At 40.2% G+C, this 22,157-nt stretch overlaps 1 protein-coding gene across 3 annotated transcripts in view; it reads right to left on the bottom strand.

Annotated features, from left to right (window-relative positions):
* FMNL2 (formin like 2) overlaps positions 1-22,157 on the bottom strand; it is a 272,362-nt gene that overhangs the window by 98,995 nt on the left and 151,210 nt on the right. For all 3 annotated transcript variants that reach the window (XM_065413183.1, XM_065413185.1, XM_065413184.1), the window contains exons 3-4: positions 5,017-5,097; positions 1,275-1,351 (exon numbers count right to left, since the gene is read on the bottom strand). In XM_065413183.1, the coding sequence (XP_065269255.1) occupies positions 1,275-1,351; positions 5,017-5,097 (158 nt within the window). The remainder of the gene's footprint in view (positions 1-1,274; positions 1,352-5,016; positions 5,098-22,157) is intronic.

The following is a 22,157-nucleotide window of genomic DNA, read 5'->3' as shown; positions in this document are numbered from 1 at the left end:
GACAGAGGTTCCTCAGACCGATTAGTACCAGCTCTTTGTCACATCAGCCTAAGTAATCTTTAGTGAACAAACGCCTCAAAATTTATTTTTAAAATATTGAGTGATTTCCCACTGTCCAAGCCTTAGCTGGCAGTCCAAGGACTCCCTGACAGTGCTGTAGGTGCAGAAATTCTGCCCGTGCAGACAGTTCAATGTCTATTTTACCCTGTCTGCCTGATCTCTCTGGTAACGTACATTGTTTATAAGTATGAAGCAGTTGTGACACTGTTATGAGGCAAAGGGACTTACAGACATAATTTGTGGAGTGCAACCAGCTTTTAGGGACACTAGCTTTATCAAACCCAGAGTCAAAATCGGTTACTTTCTATGACCTCTGTGCCAAAGAAGCTGGCAGACAGAGTTTTCTGTTGAAGGAAACCCAGTGTGATTAAGAAAACAGCTGTTCTTTTGCATCAGTCAGTCTGATAACAACTACTCCTTTCCTTGTTTCATCAAGATATAATCGCCAAGTGCAGAAATCTACCTAAGGAGCCTATTTTAGGTGCACACATACTGGAGCCATTTAACAAACTTTAAAGAAATCTTATTTTGGTCTGACATGCTAATGCTGAATAATGCTTCTACTCCATCAGTTTCTGAGTCTGGTTCTGAGTATAGGTTGGCAAAGTTGATATGAATAAGCATTTGAAATGGCACGTGAAATTAAAAAAGCCAGTTCTCCAAAATTAATTTTCCTATTAGTATTTGAAGAAAGATTTGTGCTTGTGAATGTAAAACATTGATAGCATTAGCTAGCAATAAGGCATTATGCAAACATGGCATGCGGAAGTTTCAAAAACAACATTTCATTGGTCCTCTGCAAAATATTACTATTCCAGACCTGAGATTTCCTGAGCAGAAGCTATAAATCAGGGGGCGGAATGGGCGGGCGGGGGGGGGTGGGAAATGGCTGACTAAACTGCAGACCCTATCAGTCTCATTTCTCTTCTGATTTACTCCAGGGCCTGATACAGCTCTTAAAGAAATCAATGGCAGTCTTCCCACTGACTTCAAAGGCAATTGGATTGGGCCCACAGTGGGCAGATTAAAAGTGAGCCTTCAAGGATGACCAGCTAACATGTTAATGTACTGCACAGCCCAAATCACAGCCTTTTAATCTTTAGTGACTGATACATTAGGACATCTCATTCCTTAAAGAGCATGGAGATATTTGTCCAAAGCTAGCAGTCAGTAGACATAAAGACCCAAATCATGGGATTATTAATAGGTCTTACCCAATATGATTTGTTCTTAAAGAAATTTCCAGTTCTCGTAGTACTTGCGTAGATTCTTGGACTCGTCTTCTGAATTTCTGTAATTCAGTTGGGGGGAAAAATACTTGAGAAACATATTTGGACTCACATGATGCTATTCAAAAATGCCAAAATCCCACAGGAGACAGAATGTGTTACATATTAAAATATATTGAGAACATTTCCAAATCCTAAGAAATGAAAGATTGTTAATCAAACTAGCAACTAAAAGACACTCAGAAAAATAACCCCTGCGTCCAACTAGTAGTTTCCTCATTTGAAAGTGTGGAAGGGAAAAGGAGAATTAAAATTCTGTAAAGGTATATATATTTCTTTACAATACAATTTCTATTTTAGCACCAAATATTTCACAGACAGTTCCAGCATAGGAACCTGATTTTCAGCAATGGCCAATAATTTTGCACCTGCAATCTTGTCTCCACAACACAAGAGTTGTTGGCATTTACATCTAACTACCTGATTTGTAGGTGCAAACAAATAACCAGATATCTCAGTACTATCATCTGTGTGCTGTGATTATTTGTAGATGCAAAATTAGAGGCTGGAATGAGGCTCAGATCAAATGCAAATATCAGTAAACTACTGGGTTACAATACAGTACAGAACACTCTAATAATCTTGCTTTATTTTGAATATCTCCCATCAGTGGAGTTCCACCAGTGGCAGCAAGAGCAGGAATGCATGAACCCAAGAAATTCAGAGTTCAAGCCAACTCTATCCTTATCTTGAACAGTCCAGCGATGTGAATGAAGAGCATGAATTGTATAACACGGGTCTGTGTTACACTGAATGTGGTTTTTCGCCTTTAATCTCTTTGGGGATTTTTCTTATGAGAGAGGAAATGTTCCTGTATGTTTCTTACTATATCAACGAATGCTGATTGCTGATCAGACTGAGGCCATGTCTACACTACGGCACTACCGTGGCACAGCAACGGTGCCATAGCTATGCTGCCAAAGCACCGTAGTGTAGATTCTTCTTACAGAAACGGAAGAGGGTTTTCTGTCACTGCGGGGACTCCACTTCCCTCGATATAGCTGTGTCGTGATGTAAAAACACATCTCTTTTCTGTTTGCGATGAAGACAAAGCCTTAGTCTAGTGTTGCAGTGGCAATGGGAGAGCTGGGATGGGAGAGAGACAGAGGTGGGAAGAATGTTCCACAACTGCCTGTTGCATGGTCATTATCCTCCAACTGGGTTGCTGTTTGCAACCTGGAGCAGAGAAAATTAAGTGTTCTGTAATTTATAAGATTATAAGAAGCCACCAGACTGTGATTTGTTTAGCAATATATAATTTAAACATGGCTAACCTAAGTGTTTGAAAATGCAGCTCACATGGAAAAATAGCTACTTTTCCAGGAGGAGACTTTGCATACCCAGCTACAACCCCAAATGAATATTATACAGCAGTGTTTGGAACTACCTCCTCCTGACCATACAAGCGTTCAGGATAGAAAATGCTGACACAACCTTAATTACAGCAATAATTATGGTAATGTGAATAGTCCCCCAACCATCAGTCCAGGGAGCCCAATTGTAAATCTTTCCCCTTTGCAGTCTGGGCTGACTAGTTATATAAAATAAAACAAAAGAGAGAAACTTGATTAAATTATTTTTAGGTTACACTGATTTTGTCATAATGGGGGAGTCTGACAATCGCACTAGGACAAAAAAGGTTTTAATGTGCTCATGGACTGACCACAGAGCAAACCAAACACTACATGAATCTGAAAAATCCTCTAGGAAAAAACAAAGCCCCTGTTTACCGTTTGGTTTATTTTTTTCTCTCTCTCTTTTTACTATAATCAGCTGCAGACAAATTTAAAGTTAAGAATGGCATTTCCTTCTTGTCACTTCCCACAACAAGAGAGGCATTGTGTCAGAATATACTTTTATTGTAGCCTTGAAGACATGAGCTAATGAAGGCCAACAGGAAAGAAAATGATACCTAGTGTATGCCCCATTGTATTTCTTCAATAACATAGGCCCACCTCAACTGCAGTATGTGGTTGGTCCTGGGCTTGGCGCATTGTGGCAGGATATGTATTTTACCACAAGACACCAATTAAGCTAATTGTATCGCAACACAAAGCAGTGATTGTTTAAGCTGGAAGAAGGAGAACCAGTCATTGATAGGAGCTATGTTCTGGTTACCTTCTTTTTAAAAAAATAAAAAGAAAAAAGCTGTTAAAAACATCAACACAGAATATGAGCAAACAGCTGAGGTAAATAAATACCAGTGATTTGAAATATATTTGAAAGCAAATTGGGATGAGGCCCCTTGTGAATGTACTCTACCATCTTCAAAACCCCAGAGACTAAACTCCTCTTTTTATCCACAGGATAGCCAGGACAACAGCTATGCAAACTTCCCCAACTGAGCTGCCAATGTGCCTCCATCTTGACCCCAGAAAGACCAGGATAGGACTAAGTAACAGTGTTCACCTAAAACACTCCTCCGGTTAGCAGGAATACAGGAGCTCTGCTGACATACTGAGGCAGGCGGTTCATTACCCTACCCAGCTGTAAAGGAGGTGGGAAAAGTTCTCTAAAAAAAGAGGATCAAGGGCTGATCGTTGGTGGGCTGTTTTAGGCAAACACTGGTAGTCCATCTCAAACACAGGGCTGGTCTACACATAAAACTTCACATCCCTGAGAGATGCAGTTAAGTCGACCTATGCCCAGGTGTAGATACCACTAGATTGATGGAAGAATTCTTCTGACAACCTAGCTATTCGAGGAGGTGGATTAAGTAAAATGACGGAAAAACCCCTTCTGTCACTGTAGCAAGCGTCCACACGACAGCAGCATAACTGCAGCACTACAGCTATGCCACGGTAGCGTTAATAGCGTAGACATATCCATCTAGGTCTCGAGTTCATTTCAGGTCTGCTGTTCACCCTCCATTCCCATTCACCCCATGACCTCTTTGATGAGATTGCCAAGAAAGGGTCAACTAGTGCCAAAGGTGGTAGTTTTTGTTATGTGGACGAACAGCCACTAGGAACGGCACTGAGAACACAACATTCCTTTCACATAGCTGAGAAAAGAGCTATCAGATGGTAACAGCTTTCATTTTCCACCAGCAGTGGCTGGAATTGAAGTAGGAATCATGAGGTACAAGGCTCTGTAATCCATTAATAACCTGGGCTATTTGCTGCACCCACAAGTCATTAAATCCATCTTTCCTTATGCCAAATGCTTCTTTTATTTGTAACACCTATTTAGCTCTTTGCCTACTGAACTGTGAAAACTACAATGCTCTAACAATTTCTCTTTGATTCTGTTTGTTTTGTTAGGACTGGAATCTGGGAGACTTTCGTAAGCTTGGTCTACACCTAAAACTTAGGCCGACATAGCTACGTCACTCAGGCCATGACAAATATCATGCCCTGTACAACACAGTTAGGTCGACCTAACCCACACTGTAGACGCAGCCAGGTCAATTTTTCCGTGGACCTAACTACCACCTGTTAGTGAGGTGGATTACCTACATCAATGGAAAAACCCCTTCCATCAATGTAGGAAGCGTCTGCACTACAGAGGCACAGCTACAATGGCATAGCTGTGCCGCTGTAGTAGAGACATGGACTTCAAGATTTTCACAAGGCCTTTCACACACAGAGAGGAACTTAAATCAAGGATGATTCTGCCTATTAGTGCGGAAGTGAGAGCATACTAAAGGATACAGAATACTTCTTACCTTCCTGGTTACTGCTGGATCGAGATAGCCCTTTAATTTCTGGATATATGTATGTGGAGGATTCTTCACTTGAAATCTTTCCTGCAGAGAGCACATAATCATCAGACATTTAAGCAGTGACTCACTGTATATTCTAACTATATATTATAAAATTCAGCTGCATATATCTGAAACTGTAAGATAAACCTCACTTGCCTGAAAGCTCTGGAAGAATTAAGTATAAGAGAGATGGTTGTATAGGTTTGTTTAAAAGATGTCACCACACGGGCTGGCACACATTTAACAATTTGGAATAACATTAAAAACATAATGGACAGGCCACGGTGGTTTCCTTTATGGAAGAACCCACATTTTTACAGTTATTCGTATTTCAAGAAACGGGAAATGGGGGTTGTTAACTTTATAGGTGATTTTTTAAAATTATAAATTAGTTTGCAAGCTCTTCCAGGCAGGGACCACATCTTTGTGTGTGTTTACACAAGGCCTATCAAAGGGGGGGAGGGGGAGCGCTAACTGTAACAGTGACACTTCTCATACCACAATCTGTTCAGATGTCCTAAACTGACTGAAACTTATACCATACAAAATACCACCCATAGGCAAACGTTCTCCTGTCATAGGGTATATATCATTCAAAAAACTATAGGGGGAAGAGGCTGAAGTAGCGAGTAGCCTGAAAAAAAAATTAGACACAGCATTTGCCTTTCTAATATTGACTCCTTTTAAAAAGGCTTTTGAGGGGGTGTCCAGATGGAGTTAACAGCCCTCATTATAGTTGTCAAGAGTATTCTGAATACTCACTACTCACATACTTTCAGTCTGATGCTGGCATCCTTGCACAGGATCGTTGGTGTTTACACTAACTGTAAAGTACATGTAAGGGCGACAAGCACAAATCAAAGAGCTACCAGGGTACAGCACTGGTGGGCTCTGTTACCTGGGATTTTTTATACTTCTTACACTTTCCCTACCCCTACCCTGGACCTCTCTTCCATTTTCTGTACTGTCTTGGACATTTGGAAGAACCTTTCTATCTGCGCCCATGAGAAATTTTACTTTCACTCCTTAGGATGCCGATGCTCTTATTCTCCTTGAGAAATCAGTTTTTCCAGTATGTATTTAACTTGACAGTGTGTATGTGAATGAGTGTGTGCATCTTCACTGAGCAAAGACCTGGGTAATAACACAAAATTATGACCCGAGGAGGAAGGAAGCGGATTAGTTGTGATTATGCCCTATCAGTTCTTTTCCTTAATTTCCAGTAGAATGAAGGACAGCTTTACATTCCAGCTTTAGTATTTCATATGGACAAGAACCATGACTATATCTTGTAACACTGTTGGCTTTCTTACCTCCTGTGGACTGAAAAATGATTAAAAGTTTCCCTTTCATTTTCAGACTGATTACATAATTACACAGTGTTGTAATGTCTACAGGACTTTACAATGCTTACACATAACATTGAAGTGTTTGTTTATCCTACATCAATATGCATTAAATCCACAATGTCCATAATACCACATGCTACTTTCTATGTCAACACAAATCCTGCACACTAATATGTTTACCACACACAGGAACTAACTTTTTCTACCACTATCTGCCAACACTGTTTGAATGTTGAATGTATTGATAACTGAGGAGAGTTCTGCTTAAAGAGAGCTGAAAGCTCTGTCGTTTTCCTTAAAACAATGATTCACAATCACATCAGACTTTTCATTTCTATTTATTCCCTTCTGGTCTATACTCCAATCCACCTGCCTGTCCTCTTGATATCAATTCCTAGATTATCTAGGCTTTTAACATAGGTACAACATTTCCATCCCCATTATCAGGTCAGCTCTGTGAATTTCTATTCTATATTGATATTATTCCACTTAAAAGATCAGCTATGATTACAGCTGTCATAGGTTTGGCAGCTAAAGCCCACCTAGGAGCTGAAAGAACTGCGCAGGGCCCGGATCAGCTATGCAATAATTACATGATCTCTCTAACACCTGACTCAGCTTCTGTCCCACCAGGACTAAGAGATGGAGAGCCAACAGATATGACTCTCCATTGAAAATTCCATTTCTCCATTGCAATTGTATAAACTCTCATTAAGAAGCGCCTGACTGAACCTCCCAGCACAGGACAACAGAGAGGGAAGCTACAGAACGTTTTATGGCTCAGGAAGGCACAATGCCTTCTAGTTGTTCACTGAAGTGCAGGTGGAGCATGCTCCTTGAACCATCTCTTGGGAGGTTAGCCAACTGATTAAATGTGCCCTACAGTGTGGAAGGGGACCCAGGCTTTCCTCTGCCTGTACATGACTCGTGAGCCAGAGTGACTTGTGCCCCAGGGTGTGCTATCAGGGAGCAGTGTCTTAACCAGGAATTGCAACGGCACCAGGCCTCTCACCAGGGGGCTACAAAGGGTATGTCTACACTGCAATTAAAAACCCACAACTGGCCCATGCCAGCTGACTCGGGCTCATGGGTCTCGGGCTAAGGGGCTGTTTAACTGTGGTGTAGACATTCAAGGCTTGGGCTGGAGCCCAGGCTCTGGGACCCTGCAATGATGGAGGGTCCCAGAGCTCGGGCTCCAGCCCAAACCCCAATGTCTACATAGCAATTTTTAGCTCTGCAGCCTAAGCTCTGCGAGCCTGAGTAAGCTAACCTGGACCAGCCCCAGACGTACCACAGGGCTTTCATCCCCATGCAGATGTACCTAAAGATGGTTCTTTGAGACCTTCCTGGCTAGAGCACTTGTGCAAGAGGGAGGCATAACAGGGGAACTCCAATAGTGGATCAGACCAGTGGTCCCTCCAGTCCAGTTGCATATCTCTGGCTAGCCAGGTCCAAATGCTAGGTGCAAAAAGGAAGGTATAAAAAAATCTTATAGTGGACATTTGTTCCCTTCCTCTCCTCTGTAGCGGATTCTAATGAGTACATATTTTTGTTAGCAGAAGTTGTAAGCCACTTCATTCTTAAGCTCCTGCAGAAGTTTTGAGTATATACCACTCACTCCTAGTAACTTGTTGCTCTCTAATATATCAGGTCTCATCAGCACTTTCTCTTTTAACATCTCAATCACAGACAGGCCTCATCTTTATTACTCAAAAAGAGTAGGAGCCCAAAGCCTAGTCTACACTAGAAAAGGTTTGCTTATGTAGCTATTGCTGTCAAACCTATTAGTGTAGATGCAATAGTAGCAAAAAGCGCTCTTGCTGGTATAGCGTATGCCAGTTCTCTGAGCACAATGGTCTATATGGCAAAGGACTTTTATGCTAGTATAACTGCATCTACAATAGAGCTTTTGTTGGTATAGAAATGTCATGAACAAAATCACACACTTACCCAACATTACTATACTGGCACTAGTCCTGGCCTAATTCTCTGCTGGTGTAACTCCATTAATTTCAATTCCATTGACTTCAATGGGGTTATGTCAGCAGAGAATTTAGCCATAGGTCTGGAAGAAAGTCTCTCCTGAAGATATTGAACTGAATTAGAGCCGAATTCCTATCACTTAAAGATTGAATTATAATCTTTTCTTGAATCAACTCCTGTGTATTACACATGAGTAAGATGAAAATAGCCTCTCTTCATGTGTGATTTAGAACCAGCTGTCCAAGAAGCAATCCAAACCTTGTCCCACTGTTACATTTGACCATTTTGTTTGTGGGTAGATGAAGTCACTCATTATCACTGGTTTATTAGACTTAATTGCCTCTTTGATCTCCCTCAATATTATTGTTTTCCTGTTCTGGAAGCTAGTAGTCAAATGCTGCTTTATAGTTTCATTTTTATGCACTGGATTTTGTATCAGTATAAATCTACTATATGGGCTTTCCCGCACAGATTGTTTATTTTCTGTTAGATTTTGCGGAATCTGTTAAGTGTAGTGCATGTTTTAATCTATCCTTCCTGTATAGTTACTATAGCCAGGTATCAAAGTATTGATTTATCATTCCACCATGCTTCAGAAATGTCTATTATGTTATTCCTCTATTCCTATTATGTAGAATGTTTCCCTATAGGTCACCAATCATTGTTTTGGAGGTTCTCATGTTGGTTTATGAACTTCTATTATAGTTGGGTCGCATGCCTGTTTTCATTTATTTAACTTCTTAATCTAACACACTTTCACTTGCATGGAATTTACTTCTGTGATCTCAACCTATCCATCCTCCAGTTCAGCTCTAATACGGAGTAATACCTATGTATGGCAAACATTCCTAGCAGATGGCTGTTCAATTTGAGGACTCCTCAGCACCTGTCAGCTTTCTCCCAGCTCTTTGTTTAAATAGTTCCTCCAAAGGAAGGATATTCCTTAAAATATCTAGCTCAGATTTTAATATCTGAGCTAGAAACTGGCTTTTGCTTCAGTTAAACTACAGTTCATCTCTTCCGTACAGACTCTCTGTCTTCTCCCAAAAGTTCCCCAGGCCAGTACACTGAAACAATCTGGCCCTAAGCCTCTGTGCTCATTTTCAAGGATAGTTTGGGTTATAACTGCATTTAGTCTAGTGGGTTTTTACTGTTTTATAGGTTATGGTTTGGACAGTGTCTTCCCCTCTATGATACACAAGGAGGAAACAGGGCTCTCCTTAGTGGGCACCTGCACAGGGGGCTGTCAAATTCTTTGATCCTTGTGCTCTGGCACACAAAGAAGGCCTAGGGTTGTCTAGCTGGTTTGATAAGATAAAGATACAAGAGGGCTGCTCAGAGCAGGAGAAGCTGCAGAAGGGAAGGTTCTTGTACCCATGGGGAAAGATTGTGCGAAAGAGCAGAAAGGCGGCCAGTATTAAATGAGCAGAAGGAGCTGAGAGAGACAAGAAAGACATGGAGGAATTTAAAAGAAAAGAACAATTTTCATTTGATTCCAGTATGGTTGTTTATTATTATTATTTCTCAAAGACTTTAAGGTCAGAAGAAACCATCGTGATCATCTAGTCTGACCTCCCTTCACATTGGCCACAGAACCTCACCCACCCACTCCTATAATAGGCCCATAACTCTGGCTGAGTTACTGAAGTCCTCACATTTTTATTTAAAGACTTCAAGTTACAGAGACTCCACCATTTACTCCAGTTCAAACCCGCAAGCAATCCATGCCCCACATTGCAGAGGAAGGCAAAAAAACCCCAGGGACTCTGCCAATCTGACCTGGTAGAAAATTCTTTCCCAACCCCAAATACGATAATCAGTTAGACCAGTGGTTCTCAAACTTTTGTACTGGTGACCCCTTTCACATACCAAGCCTCTGAGTACGACCCCCGCTTATAAATGAAAAACACTTTTAAATAACACCATTATAAATGCTGGAGGCAAAGCGGGGTTTGGGGTGGAGGCTGACAGCTTGCAACCCCCCCCATGTAATAACTTCATGACCCCCTCAGGAGTCCCGATACCCAGTTTGAGAACCCCTGAGTTAGACCACATTAGCATGACCCACCAGCCAGACACCTGGGAAAGAATTATCTGTAGTAGCAACTCAGAGCCCTTTCCATCTAGTGATTCATCTCCAGCCATTGGAGATATCTGCTAATAGCAGTTGCAGATGGGCCATATGCCATTGTAGGCCACCTCATCATATCATCCCCTCAGTAAATTTATCAAGTTCAGTCTCGAAAACAATTAGTTTTTTTGTCCCCACTACTTCCCTTGGAAGGCTGTTCCAGAACTTCACTCCTCTGATGGTTAAAAACCTCCATCTAATTTCAAACCTAAACTTGTTGATGGCCAGTTTATATTCATTTGTTCTTGTATCAACACTGCCCCTTAACTTAAATAGCTCCTCTGTCTTCCTGGTGCTTGTCCCGCTGATGTATCTATAGAGAGAAATCAGATTCAGCCTTTGTTTTGTTAGGCTAAACAAGCCAAGCTACTTAAGTCTCTTGTCAAGGAAGTTCTCCATTTCTCTGATCGTCCTAGTAACCCTTCTCTGCACCTGTTCCAGTCTGAATTCATCTTTCTTAAACATGGGAGACCAGAATTGCACACAGTATTCCAGATGAGGTCTCACCATTGCCTTGTATAATGGCACTAGCACTCTCCGGTCTCTACTGGAAATACCTCGCCTGATGCATTTTAGGATTACATTAGCCTTTTTCACGGCCACACCACATTGGCAGTTCATAGTCATCCTGTGATCGATCAATTCACCCAGGTCTTTCTCCTCCTCTGTCACTTCCAACTGAACAGATAAGCTAGAATTCAATTAGTAAATTCCATTTCTGTGCCTTTGACTAATTTTGATTGATCTGATTTTGCCTGAGTATTTCCCCACTTCACTGACATGCTGATATATTCTAATGGTGAAAAATTCTCATCTCAATGTGAGATATATTTCTGATGGAAAAGCTGCAATGGGAGGGGAATGCAAAGCTCTACAGCATTTTCCCAATGCATAGGATAATTTGGTTAATCTTCTAGGGAACCACTGGATGAATCATAAATCTGGCAGCCAGAATCCATGACATTCAATATCTAATTACACACTGATATAACAAAAATATTGTTTGTTATGCCTGTTCCATAGTCAGACAGACATCTATTCTATAAAACAGCTGGGAAATTTACATTCTTCTGTGGGGAATATGCTGTATTCAGACAGTAGTACCGAACATTCTGATACTTGAATCTTGGAGGAATTTTAAACTACTTTCCCTTAGTTTGAGAGAAAGCTCACATAATAATTTTTGTAACTAAAATGTGAAACCCCCATTTATTAGGTCAAGATGAAATTCTGACTACATGATCTGTAAGTTGTTTCATAATGAATGGTAGGTTACTGCTCAGTATTCAGAAGGCACTCTCATATACACAGAAAGTCATTGCAGTTATTATCTTGCTGCCTGCTGCAAAAATATCATTAATCATCATAATAAGTAGGAATGGTCTTAAAATCCTACCCTGTTCCCCACCAACCTCTGGCTGAAATTTCTTCCAAATGCAACACTTCTTCCTTCTTTTGCAATGTTTTTAATCTTTTAAATATTTTCATGCACGTTTAGTGCTGATGTAAGGGCTGTTTGAGAACCCTGCCGATTGACATCCCCTATTTACCGACAAAAAGCACAGGCAGCACAAGAGTCCTCACCTGTGCAACCGTTCAATGCAAGCTTCCCCATATAAACCTCTGACACTCACTGGAGGGGCCATCTCTAAAAGTAACTTGGTTTTCCAGGTCAGTGAGAGCCTGATCTTGCAAAGTGGGGAGAGCTCCAGGAAGCTGTTGAGTACCCATAATATTTGCTGGAGTCAAGGAGAAGTGGTGGGCCCTTAGGTCCTCTGTGCTGAGACGAGGCAAAATTAGAGACAGTTTTAGCTGATAAATATTGCAATGGGGTCAGTTATCCTCTGGGACCTGAACTAAACCCACCAAACTCATTCTGTACAGGCTACTCCTTCTTTTACAGAATTATTCTCATCAAAATCTCCCATGTACCAGGCCTGATTCTCCAATGCCCTGCACCTCATGTAGGGAATTTACACCAATGCAAAGTGAATGCAAAGTAGGTGCAAAGCACGTACTAGTCTGATTTGGAAGCATGCTACACCCACTTTGGATTCACTTTGCACTGGTGTAAATGTCAACACAAGGTGCAGGACAATGGAGAATCAGGTCCCAATATCTTTTAATTACATAATCAAAATATTCTTGTTAAATGATAAAGACACTCTCTTAATTTTATATATCCATTGGGTTAATTGGCAGTAACTTACAATTATTCAAGCCCCTGTATATTTTCATGCCATTTGTGTTTTGATTCCCTTACACAGACAAGATGTTACGATACATACTGATGAATAAATCTCAGACACCTTAGAGCATTGATTGGCGTTAGTATCCAAAGCTAGGTTTGTCTATTTAAACCTCTCTAACACATGTAACTCATCTCTCCTCACCGGGTCCATGTGATCCTCCTGCTTCTGACCTTATTCCCAATTCTATTACCCAAACTTTGGCCCACAAACACCTACTTCTGTTCCACCCGTGTCCCCTGCATCATTTTCACTGCTATTGCTTCCCCCCCACACACACACCTTTATAGATGAGAACCCAGCAGGTCTTGTGTCTCTGTGCTTGGCTCCAGTCACCTTGCTGCTAGCTTCCCGAGGGCAGAGTGTGCTGAACACCTCTTCTAAAAACCCACCCATAGCAGGAAATTTCAAAGGCTCTAGGTACACAGTGCACTCTGGGGCACAAAAACGGAAATGCCTTAAAATGTTTTTAATTGGAACTTAGTGACAGGAGAGGAATCAGGAACTAGATCAGGATGAAAATGGAGAGTAGAGGGGGAATTAGGATTCAATGGAAGGGAATCTGAAGTTTGGGGCTACATTTTCGGGGCATTCCTGTTTTGTCTGAATGGGACTGCCCATTCTAAAGCTAAAGCAACAGGATGGTACTGAAAGGTGCAATGGAGGGCATGTTTCTTTCATAAGAAAGTCCTTCTCAGCTTCCAAATCAAGGGCAGCAATGGTTTTAACAACACAGCTGTCAGGTCAGGTGACTTAAATAGGCCGTACCTTGACTTTGGGGTTTTCTGTATGGACAATGAAGGCTTGCAGATGGAACAGGTGTGAGTGTGCATTTCCTTATCCCCACCTTCCTGTAAACTAACACAAGCTGCACATTCCATATCTAGGTGCTTGGTCACAAGCAAGCCTACAGTGTTAGCACAGAAAACCCAGAGCATTCTGACTTCATCACCTATCTGCTCTGATTTGGGCCTTGTTCAGTGGCTGAGAGTCTCTTCCACATCAGCAGGATATTTGGAAAGTAAATGTGTTTTGGGTGATGGGAAAGAGGGCATATTTGTAGCTTCTGACTCTTGACCATGCTCTTTTAATTAAAGAACAAAGACATACCAAGACAAAGGGTTTTATTCAGAGCTGGTATAAGGAGGTACAGTTCCACTGACTTCAACAGAGTTGCACCTGTTTACACTAGCTCTGAAACTGGCCAGTAGAGTGTCATGGAATTAAGTATTTGAAACTTCAATGTTTGTAAAAACCTTCTCTTCATTAGAATTGTCTGTCTCTGTGTGTATACAATTACCTAGGGAATTGCTTAATTGTAGTTAAATTGCTGCTAATTGGAGCTGCTACCAGTATGTTGTGAAAGGCACTAAAGTAGACAGATGCAAGGAGTTAAGGGTATGTTTCCACATGATGTGCAGAGGCTTACTCATGCAGCCTCCTCTAGTGTTAATGGAAGTCATCTGTAAAGCTATGAACCATGCAGAACACATACCCCCAGCAACTGACTGTAAAGAAACAGAGATCGCACAGATAGAGCTGAACTAGAGGGAACCCTCAAGGAAGTAAGAACACATTGTGCCCTAAGATGTACGAAGGGCACATTTTTATAAAATGAAAAATAAAATAAATGTATAAAATAAACTACTTTGAATAGCAAGATGTTAACTAATAATTGGGATATATTCACTGTATCGTTATTTTTTGTGTGCTCTTTACAGAGTGTGACTGGGTTGGATCACATTTACACTAGGCCCCTTTTATGTAACTCTGACAATAGGAACTTAAAGTAAGAGTAAAAGTTATTAAACATTTAAAAGTAATGTACACCCACATCAATGCCTGCTAACGCCCCCTTACCTTGCCGGAGCAATGTAAAGGGGCCTTAATATAAATAAGAATCTGTCCCACTGTGCGCTGCTGAACAATTGCCCTTGCCACTTCTCAAGTTATAGGTGCAGTTCAGAGGCAGTTGAAGTAGTGGTCAGCTATAAATCTAGAGATACTGTAGAGACTGAGTTTTAAAACTGCCCTCCAATGTTGTGCCTACATTTATGTCTACAATGAATTACAAGAAAAAATGTTAACAATGTACAATCAGATAGCTAGATGACCAAATGTTACCATTTGCAACTACAACTGAAGGAGCAAAATAGCAGGCACAAAATTGGAGGCCAGTTTTACAAATAAAGCAGGTAATTTACAAGTCAGAATGATGATTGGTACAAATTAGATTGTATCCAATTCAATTCTTCCTGAAAATGAACAGTTTGAATCTTGAAAGGGGTCAGAATAATAACATCACAAGGCTTTTTTCCACATTAGTTTGAACAGTTTATTCCCTCTCTTCTTGGGAGTTCTTCAATGGAGATATAGCTTGGCTATGTTTAGTCTAATTCTCAAGAGCAGAGCTTTTATTCTTTGGCTGCCTTGCACTTATTTAATAATCAGGCATTATATGTTAATACAAGCTTTTCCTAGCTGCCAATTTTAATATTTTTAGTCTTCTGAGACTAAACCGAGACACTTAGAGGACTTTAATTAGCAAATGTATTATAGTTTACAGTGCTAATCTTTTCTCTGTTTTGATTTGTTTTCTCAAAGTCTATCAATAATTATTTACTGACATAATCATCTTTAAAACAGCAATGAATGTTTTTTTTAAAGTGGTTCCTTATTGTACAAAGCACAATGAAATTCTTTGAGTTGAAAGACACGAAATAAGTCATTATCAGTAACAGCAGGCATCAAACATGTTTCTTTCTAATCAATGATCAGTAGTTGGAAATGTTTACTAACCCTGAAGACATTTTTATTAGTCTATCAAAGTGCTTCCAGCCCTAGAAGGTCACAAGGGGTCAGACTTTAAAATCACACCATCCTGACTATGACTATCACCTTGTTTTTCCCCTGATTCAGCTGTTTTATATTAGAAGCTAATGTCACAAATTGATATAGTCAGAGATTAATGCTTTATATTATTTGCTATCTGAGACTCCAAGAAGCATTCAAAATGCATAAAGCATTGGTTTTGTACCTCTTGCATTTATAAAAGGAAAGCAGCCACTAAAATTATGCCAGAATTCAAGTGAGAGGAAAAAGGCAAGACGCTAATCAGAACAACAGGATTTTATTAACTGATATTTTGCCTCTCATTTGACCTGCAAATGAATGTTTTCCATTATTGGAAATCTGGGAATTACCTGCTTTCTAGACAGTGATACATAACACACAGCTAACCATTCTGGCTACTGTGTAATAGAACTGATCCAAAATTGAATATAGCAAGTTCTAGAAGCCAAGCCAGTGTTATTTTCAATCTGTGAAATAATATTTTTGTGCACAACAGCACTTTATCATATTTTGGTTTAGTTCCTTACTTACCACTCCCATTTCACTTCAAAGGGATCTTTCAAATTTCATATGAATAAGAAGCATTGTTCATTTGAAGGATCCAGGAAAGGCAGCCACATATAATTGAACAACAACCTGCTAGCTTTTGGGCAGTTTGCCAACTTCATCATCTTCAATTCTTAGCATTTCATCTTCAAAGCACTGTGCAGCCAGCTATTTATTTATTCATTCAATTTCAGCCTCCCTTCAGGACTATTATTCCCATTTTACAGATGGAGAAACTGAAAGGTTAAGTGACTTTCCCAAGGCCACAAAATTAGTCACTGCCAAGATTAGAACTCAGGAGCTTCTGGCTCTTGCTTTTGTGCCCAGGTCACTAAACCACACTCCTCTAATTCAACAACTCTGCTCCATTCTAAGGCTAGGTCTACACTACCCGCCTGAATCGGCGGGTAGAAATCGACCTCTCGGGGATCGATTTATCGCGTCCCAACGGGACGCGACAATCGATCCCCGAATCGACGCTCTTACTCCACCAGCGAAGGTGGGAGTAAGAGCCGTCGACGGGAAGCCGCGGAGGTCGATTTTGCCACCGTCCTTACAGCGGGGTAAGTCAGCTGCGATACGTCGAATTCAGCTACGCTATTCGTGTAGCTGAATTTGCGTATCTTAAATCGACCCTCCCCTGTAGTGAAGACGTAGCCTTAGTGAAGGGTTTACTGGAGACAATTGTACTGCAGGTTTACAGCTTAGAAATATGCTATCTGTATGCAAGCCTAATGAACATGTTTTTCAAGTGTTAACCCCAACAGATTGAAAATATCTCTGCATAGCACCTAAAAGTGATTAATTTCTATTCAGATGAGAAAAAGTGTCTCCGTTTATCAGATCCCTACTGACTAGAACACCTGACATCTTCCTTTTTAATAGATAATATTAATTTAAATTCTCTGACCTCTGACATATTCTTGGCTTTGTGCCATGCCTGAGAAGACACAGTACTTAATTAAATAGTAGAGCAAAAGTTATGCCAATATATTATTTTCCTCTTTTCTTATGACCTTCTGAACCTTAGATCTTGAGCTTTTCTATTCCAATGAGTTCTCCATTAAATACAATTCACCCAGTGGCTTTATTTCAGGCTTTGTCTTCATTTTAAATATCTTTATCATAGTCTTTAGTCCACCCAAGAAAATATTTTTTCTTAACTTTGTTAGCTGATGATTGTAAAGAGTTTGGTTATACTCTGAGAAGCTGTTGCCTAAAAATAATATCCTGCAATCCTGTACTGTAGAAATTCACTAATCTGCTCTAAGGGTTTGAGCCAAAGCCTTGTGAAGTCAGTGAAAAGATAGCCATTATTAACTTCAGTGGGCATTGGATTGGACTCTCAAAGATGAGGTCTGCCATGGACTGCTCAGGTTTATGGAGTAGCAAAGTACCAGCCCACTGTAAGTGCTCTCCTCATATTTCAAGGCATTACTGGCTATCAGGGAAAAGTCAGGAGGTTCCGTGGTGTTAACCTGTAGGGGATACAATATCACTCACACTGGCCCAACAGGAAAATCTCATTGATCTGTGTTTCAGTGAGTGGTACCCCCAGAACTCCATATTCAGAGAGGATTTGATCTTTGCTGACATTCTACTGTATATGTCTTCTACCGAGACTGAAAATTCAACCTGTGATCTGAAAATCAGGCTGGGTTCTTTTCTGGCTTTCACAGCATCACCAGTAATAAAGATTCTGCAACAAGAATTTCATTGGCAATTTGATTGCTGCTGAACAAGACGGAATGGAATCCAGCTCACTTTTCTGTAGCTATGCTGACTCTGCAGAGATAACAAGAGTGAAAAGCTGGTTTGTCAATAAAGTAAGTAGCTGTGAATCACAGACTGACAAAGAGACCAGAAAATTAGATAGGAGCTTGCAATGAATTACAGCGATAAAAACAATAGATGCTACACTAAGTATCTATGCAGATGCATCACAACATGGAGTACTGATGGCACATCAGTTTCTGCAGAATTTGATATTTTATTAAAGAAATACTAAGGCATATATTTATCTTTCAAATAAGAGCCTACATTGAGAGCAGTTGCACATACCCCTAGAGATCTGGTTTACTCAGCCAGAAATTCTCTGTGCAGCATAGTAGAGCACATGTTGGAGTAGGAACTACAGATACTATTTACAGCGTGCAGTATGTGTTCCTCTTGTGCTGATTCAATTCCACTAGCTAATGCAAAAAGGGAAGGATGATCGTTGCTTGAATCCCATCCCCTTTAGAAAGATTTAGCATCAGTAGATGCACTGATTGTGTCAGTTCCCTATGCAGGGATGGACACGTGCCATTTCCTTCTTGCACTCGTATATAGCACTCTGCAACAGTTTCTAGTGCTTATGACTACAAACACAAAACTACTGGCTGAACTCTGGGATTCTGCACTGCCTGACTGACACTGAGACATTGCTTTTCACAGGACATTCACATTCTTCAGCTACCACAAATGATAGGTTAAAAAACATTGTACCCTTTTCGCTCTTTATATTTCCTCCCCCTCATCCCATTTTTGGCTGTTAATAGTTGCTGACAAGATAAATCTGTTTCCAAAATAAAAATTTATATGGCAAGGGGTTTAAAACCATTTGAACTTATTTTTTTTACCACACGTACTTAGAATTTAAAATTCAGATTCAGCTCTCCAAAACTTAAGAGCAGAAATGTAAGCCAGTTTGTAATTTCATGCCATATAGTCATCATCAGTTCCTCTTACTGCAATCCCAGAGATTTAGAATGAGATAAAACAAAGCTAATAGATCACAATGGGATCTATCCTACCTTCAGTATGTATGAAACTCATATTAACAGCAACAGCACTTATTAACCTGCAATGAGGAAAGCAAAATCTAACAATTCTAGTCAACCCTTATTTATCAGCTACATAGGCAGTAAATTAGCTTATCCTTAATTTTCAGTAAAACGGTAGGTTTTTTTATACTAATGCTTAAAGACTGTGGAGTGGGGGTGATGTATACAATTTATTAATTATTATTATATATTTATTTTATAGTGTCAAAAATGGTGCTAGGCACTTCACAGAAGACAAAGTGGGACATTCCTTGCCCCAAAGATCATACCATCTACATTTCAGGCATGACCTATTGAGTGCCCAAGACAAATCTTTCCTCAACAATGTTACCAAGGAAATATTGGCCAGCCTACTTCAACAGCAACTATTAGATTTACCAGCAGATCATGACACCATCCTATCTCAAGGGGCTGTTGACCCAGCTCAGGACCTTGCCTGGGTGGATGGAATTAGCTGCACTCATTCTTCTCAAATAGATCCCAGATCGCATGATGGGCAGCTGCTCCTTATCCCCCATAGAGTCTTACAGGCCTAAATCCTATCACTTCTATTTTTTCATATACTATATGTCAAACCATTGGAGCGGGCACTCCAAATGCTATGGGCTACAGTGCTATCAATGTGCTGATGTCACCCAGCTCTACAACTTCTCATCAGGTGTGGACAATGCTGGTTCCCCATTATCACAGTGTCTGAAGAAACACCTTGAAAAGTAGTTGGTTCAATCCAGTTAAGACAGGCTGGTAGGAAGAGGGAGAGGGAACTAGAGCCTGGTTCCTTGGTGACAAAATTGCTGTACTTTATATACAGCAACAAAGGCAACAGAAATACAGACGGGCAAAATCTGGAAAATAACGACAGTGATTTTTAAAAAGAACAACGGGTAAATCTGCTCTCAGTGAAGAACTGCTGGATAATTTTTAATTGGGGAGTTGAATGTTGCCTGAACAAAACATTATAGTAAATTGATTTCATTTACCTGGGAGTGATCACAGTATGACACATACCAGCTGGACAAAGTTCCTCTGAAACTGACTCAATCTAGTATTTTTCAAGCTACTATGTTGGTACAATATCCTGGCATGGTTGCTGCAGGGAATCCTAGTATGCCAGATGAACCATTCAGCACTAAATGACTTGGCCCTATGAGAATCTGAACTTAAGTCACCAACAATTCTTATAAGCATAAAACCATTCCCAGAGTTTCCTTAATTATGGTCTTGGGTGCTCTCATAATACTTGGAGACAGTTATTTATGCCTCATAGTTAAAAATGTAAGACCTATATTGGTAGCAAAAGGAAATGTCAGAATTCTATATTTTCCCTATCAGTAGGGTCCTAAGTAGAACTTGATGCTTCTCTTATTCACCTGAATCTGGAAAACAGACTTAATCTAAAACCAGAAAGCCATGTCACTTCCAATATCCTTTTGCCTCCTAAAATATTCAGTTCATCTTCTGCCTTAGGAACCTACGTCCTCCCTTGTTCACTTGTATCACCCTTAGTATTAATGTAAGTTAAGTAAGTACACAGAGTACAAAGAGAACAGAGCCCAGAACCATTGACAGTTTCAGAGCCCTGCACCTTGTAAAACAGTCATTTGGGGTTTAATATGATTTGACAAACCATGGTTGCTTACCTGGTTGGTTTCAGTGACTGAAAAAATTGCTCAGTGAAATTTTAAACCAAAGTCTTGCCAGCCACAGAGTTTCTCCTTCATTTTGAACATGGATTTAGTGCCAATGATAGATGTTCGCCTGGCTACCCTAGCTACTGACGTCCTCTGTACTAGATGACATGTGCATTAAGGACACTGTACACTTTCACCACTAATGTACCTCATTCTAATCTGAATGAGGGGTCAGCTCTGTTCAGTCGTTGGTCTCTCTATTAAGATGAGCAGCCAGGCTGATAGTATTTTCTTGTGTGTCCACTGAGAAATGAAATGACAGCATCAACCTGTGTCAGATGGTGACAACTTTTGATCACTAAAGATCTAGGCCAGATTTCAGCAGGTGATATGAGTGGAAGGATGTGTTTCCACCTTTACCAATCTGCTGAGCCATCAAGCCACCAGCACTTCTGTTAGGGACCTAGCCAATCTATGTGAATTCTTCAGATGCTCTGTAACAAGTTAATAATGCTAACTTCCTCCTATCATATCAGTGGAATAGGAAGCATCTGACTTCTCCACCAATGTGTATGCATTCACTTAACCTCATTACTCAATATCTGGTGTTTACAGAATGACCTTTAATCCATTTCATTTTGTTAAAATGACTCGGATAAATGAAATCTTACACCTTTATAATGTAATACTGCTTATTAGGTCAACGTTATGCGACCGTGGCTTAAGAATAACCCATCTTTTAATCACAACAGGTTTCTTTGAAAATCTTTATGATTCCATTGTACAAAAAGAAAATAGTAATAATCTGGTTTTAATGTAAATGTGAAGTCTCCAATAAATGGAGCTTCTCTGTCTAAAAATGGGCATCTGCAAGAAAAGAGACATTGAATATACTAGTGCTTGGTGTGAAGAAGTCATGACAACTGCTGCCAAAGACTTAATGGCCCTCTATGGTAATACACAGCAAAAGAAGTTATTTTTCAACTACCCTTCCTTGATCAAACAGCTAAACAGAGGTTCGGGACTTATCAGCTACTTATTTTAAATAATCAGTAATATATCGTCAAAGAGAAATCACAATCCATTCTCAACCCCTCAGCCTCCACCACAATCAAACTGCCTCTCAGTTTTTCTTTATCAGTAAAATAGACTTTGAACTCAATAATCCATCTGAGAGCTGAACTCAACATGCAGAAAATACCCTTTAAAAAATCCGTTGTCTGAACAATTCTGCCACTTGTGATGACTGATTGCTCCTTTAAAACAATGCCCAGGCTGTTGGCCAAAGGATAACTGGGTACTTGTAGTCTAGTCTCTAATGTTCAGGGCTTTAAATGTCAGCCATTGATCTGTGTTGATGTTGCAGTTAAGCTATCTATCTATTCCATAATGCACTATCTCCACAACCTGCCATGATTCATGGAAAAAATAGTTTCACATCATTTCCCTTTAAAAGATTCATAAAAAAGTGATTGTACAGAGGTCAGAAGCCAAGATGCAGGAGGTGTGAAAAGGAAGGCTGAGTTCCAGAAAGT

Source organism: Emys orbicularis, chromosome 11 (genome assembly GCF_028017835.1).
Source record: "Emys orbicularis isolate rEmyOrb1 chromosome 11, rEmyOrb1.hap1, whole genome shotgun sequence".
Lineage (NCBI taxonomy): Eukaryota > Metazoa > Chordata > Testudines > Emydidae > Emys > Emys orbicularis.
The sequence above is the reverse complement of the archived record's forward strand: the minus strand, read 5'-3'. Positions and strand labels throughout refer to the sequence as shown.